We start from the raw sequence: 14,489 nt of genomic DNA on the forward strand, positions 1-14,489 counted from the left end.
TTTCTTTCTCTGTAGTTACACGGTTACACCTCCTCCTGCAACACAGCGATACCATCCCACGTCCCAGTAACGGTGTGCATATGTATCTGTGTACGTTTGTTTGGAAAGTCTAGAAACAAAATCTGGGAACCATGCAGTTCACTCTCACAGCAGCATTCACATCTGCCAGTCCCAGCTACTCATCAGAGCAGAGTTAGTACCGAGGGGGAAAATCAGCTCATGTAAGACAATACTGGCCTCAGATTACTTTTTCAGAGACCTCGAAGCTCTGGCCATCTCTCACTGAAGTCTCTAAACCGAATAAAGAACAAGGGGAAAAGTCTTCTGAAAAGTATCAGGTTAATTCTTTGATAAAAACTTGCAGCAGTTAATGGGTACAAAAAGTCTTTACTTTTGCTTTCTGAGATAGTAAGATCTACCAAAAGCTAGGTCATAAAGCAGAACAGATTCCCTTAAGAACCTCTTAAAGTCTTACTGCTTGAAAAATCGTCATGGCTTTTAGTAAAGCTGAAGAGAAAAATTTATCTTGCTGCTGGTTTAAGGGGCTACACTTCAACTTCTTCTTAAAGAAAAATAAAAAGAGAAAGGATAGACTTCTTGGACTGCTTTGAAAAGCTTGAGCAATTACTTCAAAGGAAAGGGCGTCTTTGTCCGGAGAGCAGGTTTATGACTACTGATGCAAATCCCAACCAAAGGCTGAAAAGGATACTCAGTGCATCTTTATGGATGGCCTTAAAGGAAGATGAACAAGTCAAAGGAGATTAAAGACAGTCCAAATCCCACCACGAACACCAAGGCACGTCAGTTTTCACTGATGTGCTTTTCTCAGTACCTAAGACTGAGTATCAGTTACTGACTTACAGACACCATTATAACTACCAACTTGCGTTTAAGCAGCGCAAGATCTCCATAATACCCACCAAGCATTTATATTGGACCTGTGTTTTAAAATATTAGGTGAAATGTTTTACACCATTAGGCAGAATAACAAATGCTGTTATTAACTGTGTTTCTTTGGCGCTCTCATAACGCTAAGTGTATTTCTCCATCAAATGGACTCTGAACCACTTAAAGTTATGCCTGAAAGAAGAGAAGAAGGAAACTAATTTCTCTAGTATCCTGTTCATAAATACCCAATGAGAAAAATATTTCAAAAGATCTGTCTCTATTAAGGGAAAGGGGATTAATAATCCAGGTCAAAACAGACCTGACAAGTACTTCTGGCAAACCTAGAGTTACATTTTAAAAAAATGAATAAAGTTCTTGGTATTTTTGGCATCATCTCCTCAGTCTTAATGAAAATCAAATTACTTTTAAAAGGCACTGCAAAATTCTCATTAGCAGTTTAAATACGTTGTTAATAGCAGAGAGGGTGTCACCTTCATTCACTCACCTCTTCCATACCACCTATCATGACATGAAGTGCAGGTCAACATTCCCCTATTCAGTTTTACCGAGATAAAATTAGGTCTTCCAATTAATACTTAGGTTAGATGACTCCTGGGACAGAAGTTAACACTTTCCATTTGTTTACTCATTCATTCCTTCACTCCTTCATTGACTTAATAACATTTACTGGGTATACAACATTTACTGGGTATACATCATGTGCACTGCACTGTGGAAACAAGGAGGGAAATAAAATATGGCCTTGTATTTTTGGTGATTAGATTTTATTTTTCTCTCCTACTTTTTTTTAGGGGGGGGTCTCTTTTTTTTGTGGGGGAGGAGGTTAATTAGGTTTATTTGCTTATTTATTTTTAATGGGAGGTACTGGGGATTGAACTCAGGACCTTATGCACGCTAAGCACACACTCTACCACTGAGCTATAACCTCCCTGCTAGATGATTTGACTGAAAACGGTCACTGAATCAGGTTTTGCTGACCTTACCATAAACTAATTTCTGTTATAAATATCTCATAAATACCTATTATAAATATCTATTATTGGAGGGGGCAAGGTATAGCTCAGTGGAAGAGTGTGTCTTTAGCATGCACAAGGTTTTGGGTTCAATATCCAGTACCTCCATTAAAAAAATAATAATTAAAAAATAAATAAACCTAATTACCTCCACCCACCCCAAGGAAAATACGTCTATTATTAGAAAGGTCAAAAAGCTGTCCTGAAGTCCAAAACTATTTATTACAACTGAATTTTTATACAAAATGAATATTTACCATCAATTAATAAAGTACTTAAATGAAAGCAACCAGTATAACTTCCCAGTAAAATCTAATACATCTTAGAGACATAAAACAAAATATAAAATTGGCTTTAAAAGAAGATCATTTCAAAAGAGTACTCATTTTGAACAAAAATGCAAGTTTACTTAAGAACCCAAATACATAATTAAGTTACTAAGTGTATACAGATTTAAGAAAATCTAAGTATTGTATAATGTATGTCAGCCGTTTCCTAGAGCTGGATACTTCTGTTCTGAAAGTGCCTTTTGTTCCATTTTACATCCATCTGATTACTACCAAACATTGACCAACAATAAAGATTCACATGGAAATTGAATCCTAAGCTTTCTCAGTGGCTCACCATAATGGTCAATCAAGGAAGGAAATGGTTTTTTGAAGCAGAAATGAGGTTAGTTGCTAAATCTTTCCATCAACTTCCTAATTTTTCAATGGGAATTATACTACTACATTTTAATTATACAAAGAGAAATTTTCCAGGTTGGCTCTATTCATTCCATCTCCACCAACCCTCCCCCCACCCCATTCACTGTGGTCTCTGTTGAAAAGAAAAAATGTTGATTTTGTTAAACATATAGACTACAGAAAACAGGCCATAGATGAGTTTAGGATGTGACAACCAACAGACAGTAAATTTTGGTAGCTTCCTCTTCTAAATAATATTAGAATTATAAATGCAAGACAATATAATACTAGGACAAAAATCAGTAATAAGTTCTTGTTTTATAACCTTTACTCCCCTGCTATGATACATATATGTGTACATATGGTGTTTATGACAATGAAATCATCCTCTGACACTACATTAGAAGGTGGCTTTGTGTGAGTATATACCGCCTGCTGTATAGTTAGAAGTATAACCCTAACACATGTAATAATATTTTAAAAATACAGAATCCGATCATGACATATAACTGTCCTAAGAACTCCGTATAACAAAATTATATTGTCCTTTGCAAATACAAAGAGTGCTTTGGTGATAATGTTGCATCAAATTCTCTACAACTGGTGGTCCAACAAAATCAAATTAAATGTGCTGTACAGTTTAGTGGTTAAGAACGGTGCCTCTGGCCTAGAGTGCCTGGGTTTGGATCCAGGCTCCAGCACTGCTAGCTACGTGACCTCCCCTGGGCAAGTTCTCATCGGTCTAGTAAGATCCAGGAGCTTCAAGGCCAGAAAGTAAAGGCTGGTAATCTCCCTGTGCCTCATGTATAAAACAAGGATAATACCAATAGTTACCACAGAGGACCATGTGAAGATTAATGGTTACTCTGCAAAGTGCTTAGTTAGGATGGGTCCTGGCGCAGAGTGAGCACCCAGTGAGCACCATCCAGTAGCACAAGCAGCGGCGGTGTCAGGGGCAATAGTGGAGTGATGCACATTTCCACCCTCTGTTGCAGACACTCTTTTCTGCAAAATAGAATATCTGATCCTGTGCCACATAAATGCCAATTAGAGGTAGTTCTCACAACTATTGTTTCTTGTCAAGGAGAAAATACACCTTCTTTTCTAGAAATTATACTTTGATTTCTCCCATTCCTCCTCCTCTTTGACTTTCCAGTCTTCCCGGACAATCCATTTAATTCTAATACAACTACTCACACCTGGAAGCCTTGAGCAGGAAGTGAAGGTACACTATCATCATAAGGTATTTTCCTCCCAAGTAAAATATGTTTATTGTCTCTGATTATCAACGTAATACACGCTCATTATAAAACATTCATATAATTTAGTAAATTATGAAGAAAATGAACTGCCTCAAATTTCCACTACATAAAAACCATTGCTAACATTTTGCTATAATTTCAGACTTTTTTTCCTATGTATAAATACGCATAGGATACAAGACACAGATAGTTAAAGTCTATCGTATTATTCACGTAGTCTGGTGATCTTTCACACTTAACAATAGGAAGGGCATATCCTTCTATGTCACTGTCACAAGTTCTTCATACGCTAATGGCTGTACAGTATTTCACTGTGTGGACACATCAAACTTTACTTAACTAATGTACTTGTTTTATCCTATTTTCTTGAGACTTTTCATTTCACAATTCCCCATAGAGGGGTTTGCCTCTGACTCATTGATAGCTCCTGTAGCTGCACATGGATGTCTAGTAAATATAAACACTATAAAATTCTGCCTCCAAAAAACAATACAGGTATTAGAAAATTTGTTGAAATGCTATCTTGTTCATATTTGTTGATACGTAACATTATGATTCTTATGAATATAAAATACATGAAAAATAAAAAGTTAACTGTTTTTATCTATCTATCCTAAATGCCCAAGTCACATAAAATTCTTTGTGATATATCCTCCTTAACATTTTTAAGGGTCCTTTGTTAAAGATACGCAAGTCAGGCACTAGTGAAAAGTAAAGAGGGTTTTCACATCTTTAACTATTAGAAACATCCTGGATTTGACACCAAAAGCAAAGGCAACAAAAGCAAAAAATAAACCAGCAGGATTACATGAAAACTAAAAAGCTTCTGAACAAAGGAAACTATCAACAAAATGAACAGGCAACTTATGGAATGGGAGAAATATTTACAAGTCATATACCTGATAAGGGGTTAATATCCAAAACACATACAGAACTCACATAACTCAGTATCAAAAGAACAAACAATCCAATTACAAAATGGGTAGAGGATCTGAATAGACATTTCTTACAAAGAAGACACACAGATGGCTAACAGATACAGAAACAGTTATTCACCATCACTTATCATCAGGGAAATGCAAACCACAATGAGATGTCACCTCACATCTGTTAGAATGGCTTTCATCAAAAGGACAAGAAATAAAAAGTGTTGGAGAGGATGTGGAGAAAAGGGAACCCTTGTGCACTGTTGGTGGGAATATAAGTTGGTGCAACTACTATGGAAATCAGTATGGAGATTCCTCAAAAAATTAAACATAGAACTCTCATATGATCCAGCAAGTCCACTTCTGGGTGTTTACTTGAAGGAAATAGAAACACTAATTTAAGAAGCTATCTGCACCCCTATGTTCACTGCAACATTATTCACAGTGGCCAAGACATGGAAACAACCTAAGTGTCCATGGATGGATAAGTGGGTAGACAAAATTTTACACACATACATACACACACGATGGAATATTACTCAGCCACAAAAAGAAGGAAATCCTGCCATTTGTGACAACATGGATGGACTTTAGGGACATTATCCTGAGTGAAATAAATCAGACAGAGAAAGACAAATACTATACGATCTCACTTACGTGTAGAATTAAAAAAAAAAAAAACACCAAACTCATAGATACAGAGAACATATTGCCAGAGGTGGTGAGAGGGGGGTGAAATAGGCAAAGATGGTCAAAAGGTACAAACTCCCACTATAAAATAAGTCTTGGGGACGAAGTATACAGTATGATGATTCTGGTTAATAACACTGCACTGTATATTTGAAACTTGCTGAGAGAGCAGACCTTAAAGTTCTCACCATCAGAAAAAAAAAAAATTTGTACCTACGTGTGGTGATGTTAACTAGACACTGTGGTGATCATTTCATGATAAATACAAATACCAAATCATGATGCTGTACACCTGAGACTAATATCATGTTATATGTCAATTACATCTCAATGAAAAAAAAAGAGAGAAACACCCTGACCCTGCCCACCCTAGGAAATAAACTTTATTTCCTTAGGGTGATGGTTGTAGAAAGTTGCAGAAAGCCACAACTACAAGAATGTTGTAGACGGCTACAAGCTACAAGAATAAAAACTAAAAAGCTCAACAAAGTACTTTTAAAAATGGGGCAACTGTAAAAGAAATCCTCAGAGGCATTTAATACTTAACTTCATATAAAATGGGTCTCTTTTCGTAAGTTCTCACACACACAGACACACACACACACCCCCATTCTAAAAGCAGAAGAGTCCTGCTTTTAGGCTTAAGAAAGAAAGGAAAGGGAGGAGGAAGTAGCTTGCAACTTCAGAGTATATTCAGTCTCGATTAAATGAAAGAAGAAATGCATTTAAAACTGCCTTTGGGAGCCTAAACTTAGTTGACTAGAAAGAATTTATCCTTTCTAACTAATGGTTAATTCCAGCCATTGTTTGAAATTAAACTTCCTATCTAAGCATAAAGTATTAGACAGTTTTCTTCAGGGTGGCACTATTAACGTCTACATATGAAGATACTCAGTTTCAACCTGAGGCCATAAATCACCATCAGTTCTTCTGTTCTCATATTTATATGGCCAGAGCCTACAGGCTGAATGGTATAGTCATTTTTTTTTCCTGCAACTAAACAAGGTAAATAAATGTGATATATTGGCACATCACCCCACCACTCTGCATATGGTGCACATTAAGGTTGTATTCATTTGCCATATGAATATAATTCCTTTTACCACATCTACTATTAGTTACAAGCAGTAAATACAGAGTTGTTTTGCTGGAACTGGAGGGCCTGCATTACATCATGGAGCACTAAACATCCTGGACCTTCTGGAGAATTTCATAGACGTAGTTTTAATGTCACCTGAACTTGAACACTGCCAACATATTGCTTCAAACCCTGCTTGATGAATTCTTCAAGGGAAAAGGAAAAACACAGGGTAATCTTAGCGTTAGTGTAGCAGCACAAACCAAAAGGAGAGCCACAAGGAAAGTTCTTTGTGAGAGGCACAGAGGAGCTCACGTTATTGACAAAGAATCAGAGCAAGAGTCATATCCCAGATATAAAAAGGCTGCTTGTTTCAAACACGGTTTTCATATTCAGAATCCAGGGAACAAGAGGAACCTAATGTTAAAAATCTCATCTCAACAATTTTCTCCAATTCTGCTGACTGAAGACCTGTGATCCATATGACAAGAGTTTATCTCAGGACAAACTGTGATGCTTTGTTTCAGTAGGCGTATATTGTGCCTACATTTTCCTTGAACAAAATATGCATTATAACGTCCAAATCAGCCTAGCGTCGGGCAAAAGAGAAAGTGATTTCTTTTACAAACTCATGTGGGTCAGCACAGATGTACGTATCTTGACACTTGTGACCCCAAAATAATACATCACAGGCAATTAAAAACAAAGTACACCTGTTTTAACAAGCTCTGTTTTTCAGATTTACCAACGGTAAGTCCCCAAATACATCCAGCAGATGGCGCCCTAGGACGCCTACTTTGCTTGTCTTACTTCCAGCTATATTTTGTCAAGACAAAGAATAAGGATTTATTGGTAGCCTCAGTAAAGCATATTAGGGTTTAGGACAAAAAGAACATAATTCCTAAATATGTGCACAAAAATATACATATGCATAAGCACACGTGCACAGGGGCAACTAGCAAATGAGTCACACCTGGACGTACTGTGATGCAGCTTTTCTTATAGACTTGGTGTGAGCAGTCTATGTATATCAGTTGTATTTACGGTCAGATGGCAAGATCATTCTAAATTCATTAAAAAAAAATTTAGAATGCCTTAAAGTTAGAATTCATTTTTAATTATAGCAGGAATGTCTCATTAGGGTGATACTAGTAAAATTAACAACAGTAGGATTTACGGTAATGACTTAAGTGATTGATGAGAGAATAACAAAATGAAGTTTTACACAGAGAAAGAGCAGGGCAGCTTTGGCATACAGTACTTTAAAAAACAGCTCTGTGGTCTGTGAGTGCTGGCCTTATGGTTAATAAAACCTTCTTTCTAATTAACGGTGCTGAAATATTCTTAAAGAACAGAATCTTGTTATGAAAAAAAAACTTAGTTTTTTTTTCCCCTTTGGTAGACGCCATTCCCATAAAGGAGAAAGCTGACATAGATTAGCATGTCTGATTGCAAAGAGGAAAAAAAAAATGCCACCTTTCAATCAAATCAAAAACAGAATGTGAGAATGGAAAACTACTTTACTGAAATAGTACACACACCATCGATGCAACACCTCACAGTCAGTGACTGTTTGCTTCGAAAGCTAATCACACAGTTGTGTGGCTTAAAAAAAAAATTACTCAGATATCTAAAAATGCTTAATATTCATTTATTTCTAAATGTTTAATAAGTGTTTAAGTTTATGAGCTATTAATACAATGAAAATAGTGGATAAAGAATAACTATTTTGTAAATTTTCACCTTGATTATAAGAACATTTTAAATTTAAACTGTTTAAATGTCAACTGAATGCATCAGGGAACATTTTCTTCAAAATTTGGAAATGTACAGTCTGGATAGCATTATTCTGAAGGAAAAAGGAGTATTTCAGAAAAAGCATTTTGGTGGACAAGATTCAATTCTAAAACACAAAGAAGAACCAGGGAAAAGACAAATGCTTCCATGTAGAAAATGACTTTCATTGAAATGTTCTTGGTTAAATTTACTTTAAAAAATCCACAACTAAATGGTATCCTATCTTAAATTTTTCTTCTCATTAAGAAAATTACATTCCACAATAACTATCAGACAACAATAGAGTCAAAAATGAAAAGCTCTCTGTTGTACAGGAAAACAAGGCTTTTGCTACAAAACCTAGGCAGATTTCATAAAACATGTGCATCCTTTTAAAAGCCCCAAGTTATGCTATAGCTAGGCTTTATCCAGTCTGAATTAGTCTGATTTTGCCTGAGCAATGTGCATATTAATACTGGGTAACCTGATTTTAAAAAAATAGTACTAAAGCTATCAACTTTACATAGAGCACCAACATTAGATTTGCAGAGAATAACATAGGCTTATGACACCAGCAGGTAACATTACTAGTTTATTCTCATGACTTTTGGAAAAAAAAAAAAACTAAATACTTGAATGAGACCTATAAAATGCAGAAAAAGCAATAGCCTAATTAAAAAAAAATTAATTTTTCCTTCAAAGTGAGAAAAAGTCTAAATTCAAAAATTTAAGTTGAGGAGTTGTGTGAATTTATAGACCATGCTGCAATTATGTATATAAAAGCCTGACTCTTTCTTACAGGTCAATTATATTGCATCCAAGAGATACAAGACAGAAATAAGCATAACCTGCACGTCCTCCTCTGAAAAGCTGTGACTTGAGCGGCTGCATCGAGGAGCCATCAGTGAGCCACAGGCTTATAAGATCGGAACCAGCTTGCATGAATGTTGAAAACACAGTTCACAGGCGGTAAAAAAAAAATCTTTGTTTTTGTTTGTCATTTTCTTTTGAAAAGCTTCGACTGGCTTGTTCATTTTTCCATTCTAATGTGTGGAAATTCTCATTATATGAAAAAGTGCCTATTTGTCTTTCTCCTAGATTCATCCTTCAAAGCTAAAGCAAAATTAAATTGGGACATTAGACATTATAAAAGAGCCAAAAAGGACGAGGTTCACTTTGGGAAAGGTAATTTAATTTAGTCAAGATGTATTACAATTTTCTAAAATTTTTATTAGATGTGCTGTTACGTTATTCTGTTATTTTTTTCCCTTTCATTACCAGCATTACTAGGAGTTAATGTCCACCATACTGCAGACAATGAGAGGTACAGATGAAGTGCTTTATGAAAAATACAACATTATAATATATACTCTAATGCCAACAAGATGGTGTCTGTGTGGTGATTTATTTGCTCTAAGCATTCTGTGCATCTGATAACACCTTAAGTCAGTTACTATTGTTGCTTTCATTTTATAGGCAAGACAGAAGGACCACAGCAAAGCTTAGAACTTTGGTTCACATATTATCTTGTTTACTGAATTCATATTTTAAAAGAGCAAAAGACTCCAGTGTTTGGTCAGTCCTATTTGACTCTTTTTTTTTTTTTAACAGGATATGCGTATAAAAAACCATCCCTGGGGTGATTTATAAAGTATTTAACTATATAAAAATGTATTTCTCCCTTTTAGAAAACTGAATATTTCTAATTTTAAAATATACTTAAATTTTTGAACTGTAACAACACTTACAAACAAGTGTAGCTAGTAAGCCTTTAGCTACTTCTCAAAATACCCATTGGGAATGACATACAGAACACGGTTAGGCCAAGGATTTAGAAACAAACAAACACAGTTTTTTGCATTTGGATCACTCTATGTGCATGAAACATCTCCCACTGTTTTAAAGCAAAAGAAAGTTCTTCCAGAATATTTTCACATAAATAACAAAATGATGTATTTATTATCTAGGTCAAATCTAGGTTTGTCTGAGCTAATTTAGTAAATCTCAATAACTGAATTTACGGAAACAGGAAAAAAGAAATCGAAAGTAGTCACTGATCCTAAGAAGGAGCAGAATGGCATGGTCCACAATGAAAAGAAAACGAAGTACTTCTCAAAAGAACGTGAAAAACAGACCCCCCTCCACCGAAGTGTACATATTTCAAATCATTGTAATTGCATATAAAACGGAGATGTCTGTGAATATGTGAAACACACACACGTACACACTACCCACCGCAACAGAGACACACGCACAAAGTCTGATCTGATTACAATGGCTGAGTTACCCACAGCGTCCCAGCCTTAAGGTTGTTTTTCATACTCTAGTTGTGTAGGGAATTATCCTTGTTTTGATTAAAATAAGAAATACATATTAGAGGTTCACGGAATACAAGTTTTGTTTCACCACCACACCAAACAAAATACACAGAAAGCAGAAACAGCCTTGATAAAATACTTTGCATACACTTCTTTTAAAACTCTACTGGCTCTCGATTAAATTTTTTTTTAAAGGTCTTACTTTCATACAAATAATGTACATTTAATAAGCACAGCTTTAAGAAGTCAATCCAAAATACGATGGATTTAAACATACTCAGACGGTTTTATAATTTGGGGCTGAGTAAGTACCACAGAATTCAAGGTAAAGAAATCAGGAACCACACGACCCTTCCTTAACCAAATACAGGGCAACTCGCTTTAAATTAAGAAACTGTAAATATTTAAGAGCAGTTAAAATGCTCTACCTTATGAGGTAAAAATCTAAAGCTATTCTTGCAGGAACTCTTCAGTGTTGTCATAATCATTTTAATTAAATTCTCATTTTTCAGGTGGTCCCTTTAATTGTTTTTTCCTACTTCTTAATGTGTTTTTCTAAAGCCATTTCTTTTCTGCAGCTGTGTGCGACTGGTTTTAATGGTAGCTGCTTCCTTTTTTGCCTTCTGTGAATTACAATTTTAAATGGTTACACATTTTTTGTTTTACTGCCTTCAGCACAGTTTCATAAAGATGTTTAAGGCTGTTGGTGAACATTTTCATTTCCCATCTGAAAAACCAGGAGCCAATTTGAATACTCCATATTGGCCTTTTATGACCTGCTTTATCTTTTAATATGTAAATGAAAGCATATTTTTTTATAAAGACTAGTTTGTTTCCATGAAATTATTTTTCTTTTGCTCTTTTAAAATATGAATTCAATAAACAAGATAATATGTGATTGCTCTTTTACGTTCTTACTGTTCGTGAATGAAACACCTCTCTCTTATGTGGTGACAGCCATTTCCAATGAAGAACTAGCATTTTCAGATCATAAGAATAACCTACAACATGAAAAATGAGATTTCATGCTTGAATCTTAATTATCAATGGCTACCAAATGTTAATAACAAGGCTATCTAGACCTTTCCTAAATTATAACTATGAAATTAAAACTACTTGATAATCAGTTTCACTTTCACCATGATGAAATAGGTAACTTCACTGCAAAATGTTATACGTCACTTGTAAAAGTTTACTTATAAAATAACTTGTACTTACTGCCTGGGTTATCTCCAATCCCACTGCTTTTTCCATTCCAGTACCAGAGCAGAAGGGTTGCATCACGTGACCCTGAGAGAACGTAGCAATTTCCCCCGATATATGACTCAGAACGAGTGAGGCAAGTGACGACATCCCAATGGCCAAATACCACTTGGATCAATTTTCCTGAAATACAAAATAATTTTCTTTAAAATTGCTATTAAAAAAAATGGAAAAAACTCCCAGGGACCATTTAACTTATAGGATAAGGAAGTTGTGTTAACTCACATTTTGATAATTCAGGTTTTATAATAAAATTTGATCCAGTCCAACCTAAAAGTTTTCTTTGAATAGTTAACAACAACAAAAAAATCAACTGAACAGTGATAACAACTTTCTTGAAAGACATATGTTAAACTATTTCAACTAATAGTATTATTATACATGGCTACTATAAATTACAAATGAATCATGTCTACTGATTAAAGCAGGCCCAGGAGAATCCTTATTTGGAACCATTTCAACAATCTCTTAAGTTACTCTACATGATTCAAAACAAAGCAAAACTTAGTTGCCTTTCTGCAAGCACTCTGTAATTCAGACTTCACTAACACAAACTGGCCTCTGAGTTAGTAAAGACTTAGTGTATTTCTCCTTCTCTTCTTTGAACTGATCGATACGAGGGCAGTCTAAGCCACTTTGGAGAGCTTCTGTTTTTCAAATCAGGATTCCGTAAACTCAATTTTGATAAAAAGGCTAATATAGTGTGACTGCAATTTGAGCCAGGTGATTCTTTCTTTGTTTTAATTGAATGATGAAAATTCCTGGGGAGGGGAGAGGATGATGAAATTAAGATTTTCGCAGTTTAACAGTAAAGAATGGGGGTGGGAAGGGGGAGTTTCCCAGTGAACTTCCTATGTATCTGGGATGTTAAACACAGGACGAACTGCTCACATAACAGTGTCAGAAAAAAAATAAAGCTCCCACTTTTTTGATTCTTTGTTAAATCAGATACGGTGCTTATAATATACACAAACTTGTCCAGAGAATTAAGTATCTATAGTAGCCCTTCCATTCTACCCCTAGAGTTTCTAGCTAACATTTTTCTTTGCAATGTCTAGAGATACTACAAATGAATGTCATAGAATGTCTACCCATAATATTCAGCATGAGCTTTTTTTACAATAAGTGTTTCAGTGAGGTCATAAAGAAATACAATTCAAATGTTCCAGATAAAAGACCACTGAGCTGGAAAAAAAATTAGTATGCCTAAAAAGTTTACAGTTTAACTTGGAACACATCATAGCCTATTCTAAATATTAAGGTTTTAATAAAGTACTAGTATCTATGTGTATCTAATTTTTCAAGATAATAATAAATATAACTAAAAGAGTATTTCCATTAATTTTGTTAAATTCTTGGTTTTAATAAACCCAAAGCTTATTATAAAGTCTGCAATTTTAGAAATAAAATAGTGAGAAACACTTTATCCAAATCAGATGGAAAGTCAGTGTTTTCTCTTGCACACAGCCTATTAATAGTAACTTAGGATAAGATACACATCAATCTCAAAGTGCAAAATTAATAAAGTACATTTTACCCCTATAAGTAAAGACTTTAGTCAAAGCAAGTGTTTTAACTGCTAAATGTTAAAAATGTTCACTTCCGAATTTCTTCAACCTTTTAAATTAATACCAAAACATTTCATTTTAAAAATTAGCTTTTATCAATAAAGAATACTGGTAAGAAGAATTTAAGACTTTCTAGAAAAAAGAAAAGAAAAAGCAAATAAATATTTAAAATGTAATAATCTTCACATCACTTCCACCTTATTATATGAAGAACAAAGTAAGAGGTTGAGTGGTAAAATGAGTGGGGTTGGATCAGAGGCAGGCCTTTCTAAAGGTAAGACAAAAGTTAGGAAGCTGAATGCGCTCTGATTATGAATGAGGAAACTGAAGGTTAAGTCAAGTGAGTCTTAACCACTGAGAGAACTGAACACACCATCATGTGATTATGTTTTTGATTACAGAGTAGATACAGTGACTTCTGCCTCAGCCTACACTAAATGCTGAGAGCATGTAACTGCAGGAGTGATTTAGGTGGGTTATTTAGAGCAGGCTTATTTCAGATTTGATACCCATCAATTCAGTGCATTGTAGGAGTGAGGACGAGCCAAATAACTACAACTAACTAGGTCCTGGAGGTCCCATGGTGCAGAGGAAACCTAAATGCTCCAAGGCTGGCAAAACAGCAGCTGCTTGCTTGTTACCTTCCTTAACTTGCAACTAGTGAGAACAAAGTGGAAATTTTTAGGTGAAAAGTGGGATAGATTAAATCTAGTGTCAGGATTTCCCAAGATTCGTTTGTTAATTCTCATTAGTTAAGTCATCGCACTGTGCCTACAACGTCAGTGTTATGAAGATGCATATTCAATTACTGTGGTTTCCTTTTGAATTAAAATTTCCTAGTGTTTCAAGTTTTGCCCCTGAAAGTGATCACAATTATTTTTCATTCAACACACATTTACCGAACACCTACTAAGTGCTGAGCATTCAACCGCCTTACGTGTACATAGTGGTAACAGACATGGCTCCTGCTCTCATAGTATATAGTTACCGTAGCAGGACA

At 35.1% G+C, this 14,489-nt stretch overlaps 1 protein-coding gene across 1 annotated transcript in view; it reads right to left on the reverse strand.

Moving 5' to 3' along the window:
* The window catches only part of LRBA (LPS responsive beige-like anchor protein), a 620,537-nt gene that overhangs the window by 16,644 nt on the left and 589,404 nt on the right, over positions 1-14,489 (reverse strand). The window contains 1 exon segment of the mRNA XM_032464781.1: positions 11,877-12,044. Within this exon segment, the coding sequence (XP_032320672.1) occupies positions 11,877-12,044 (168 nt within the window).

Source organism: Camelus ferus, chromosome 2 (assembly GCF_009834535.1).
Source record: "Camelus ferus isolate YT-003-E chromosome 2, BCGSAC_Cfer_1.0, whole genome shotgun sequence".
Taxonomy (NCBI): Eukaryota; Metazoa; Chordata; class Mammalia; order Artiodactyla; family Camelidae; genus Camelus; species Camelus ferus.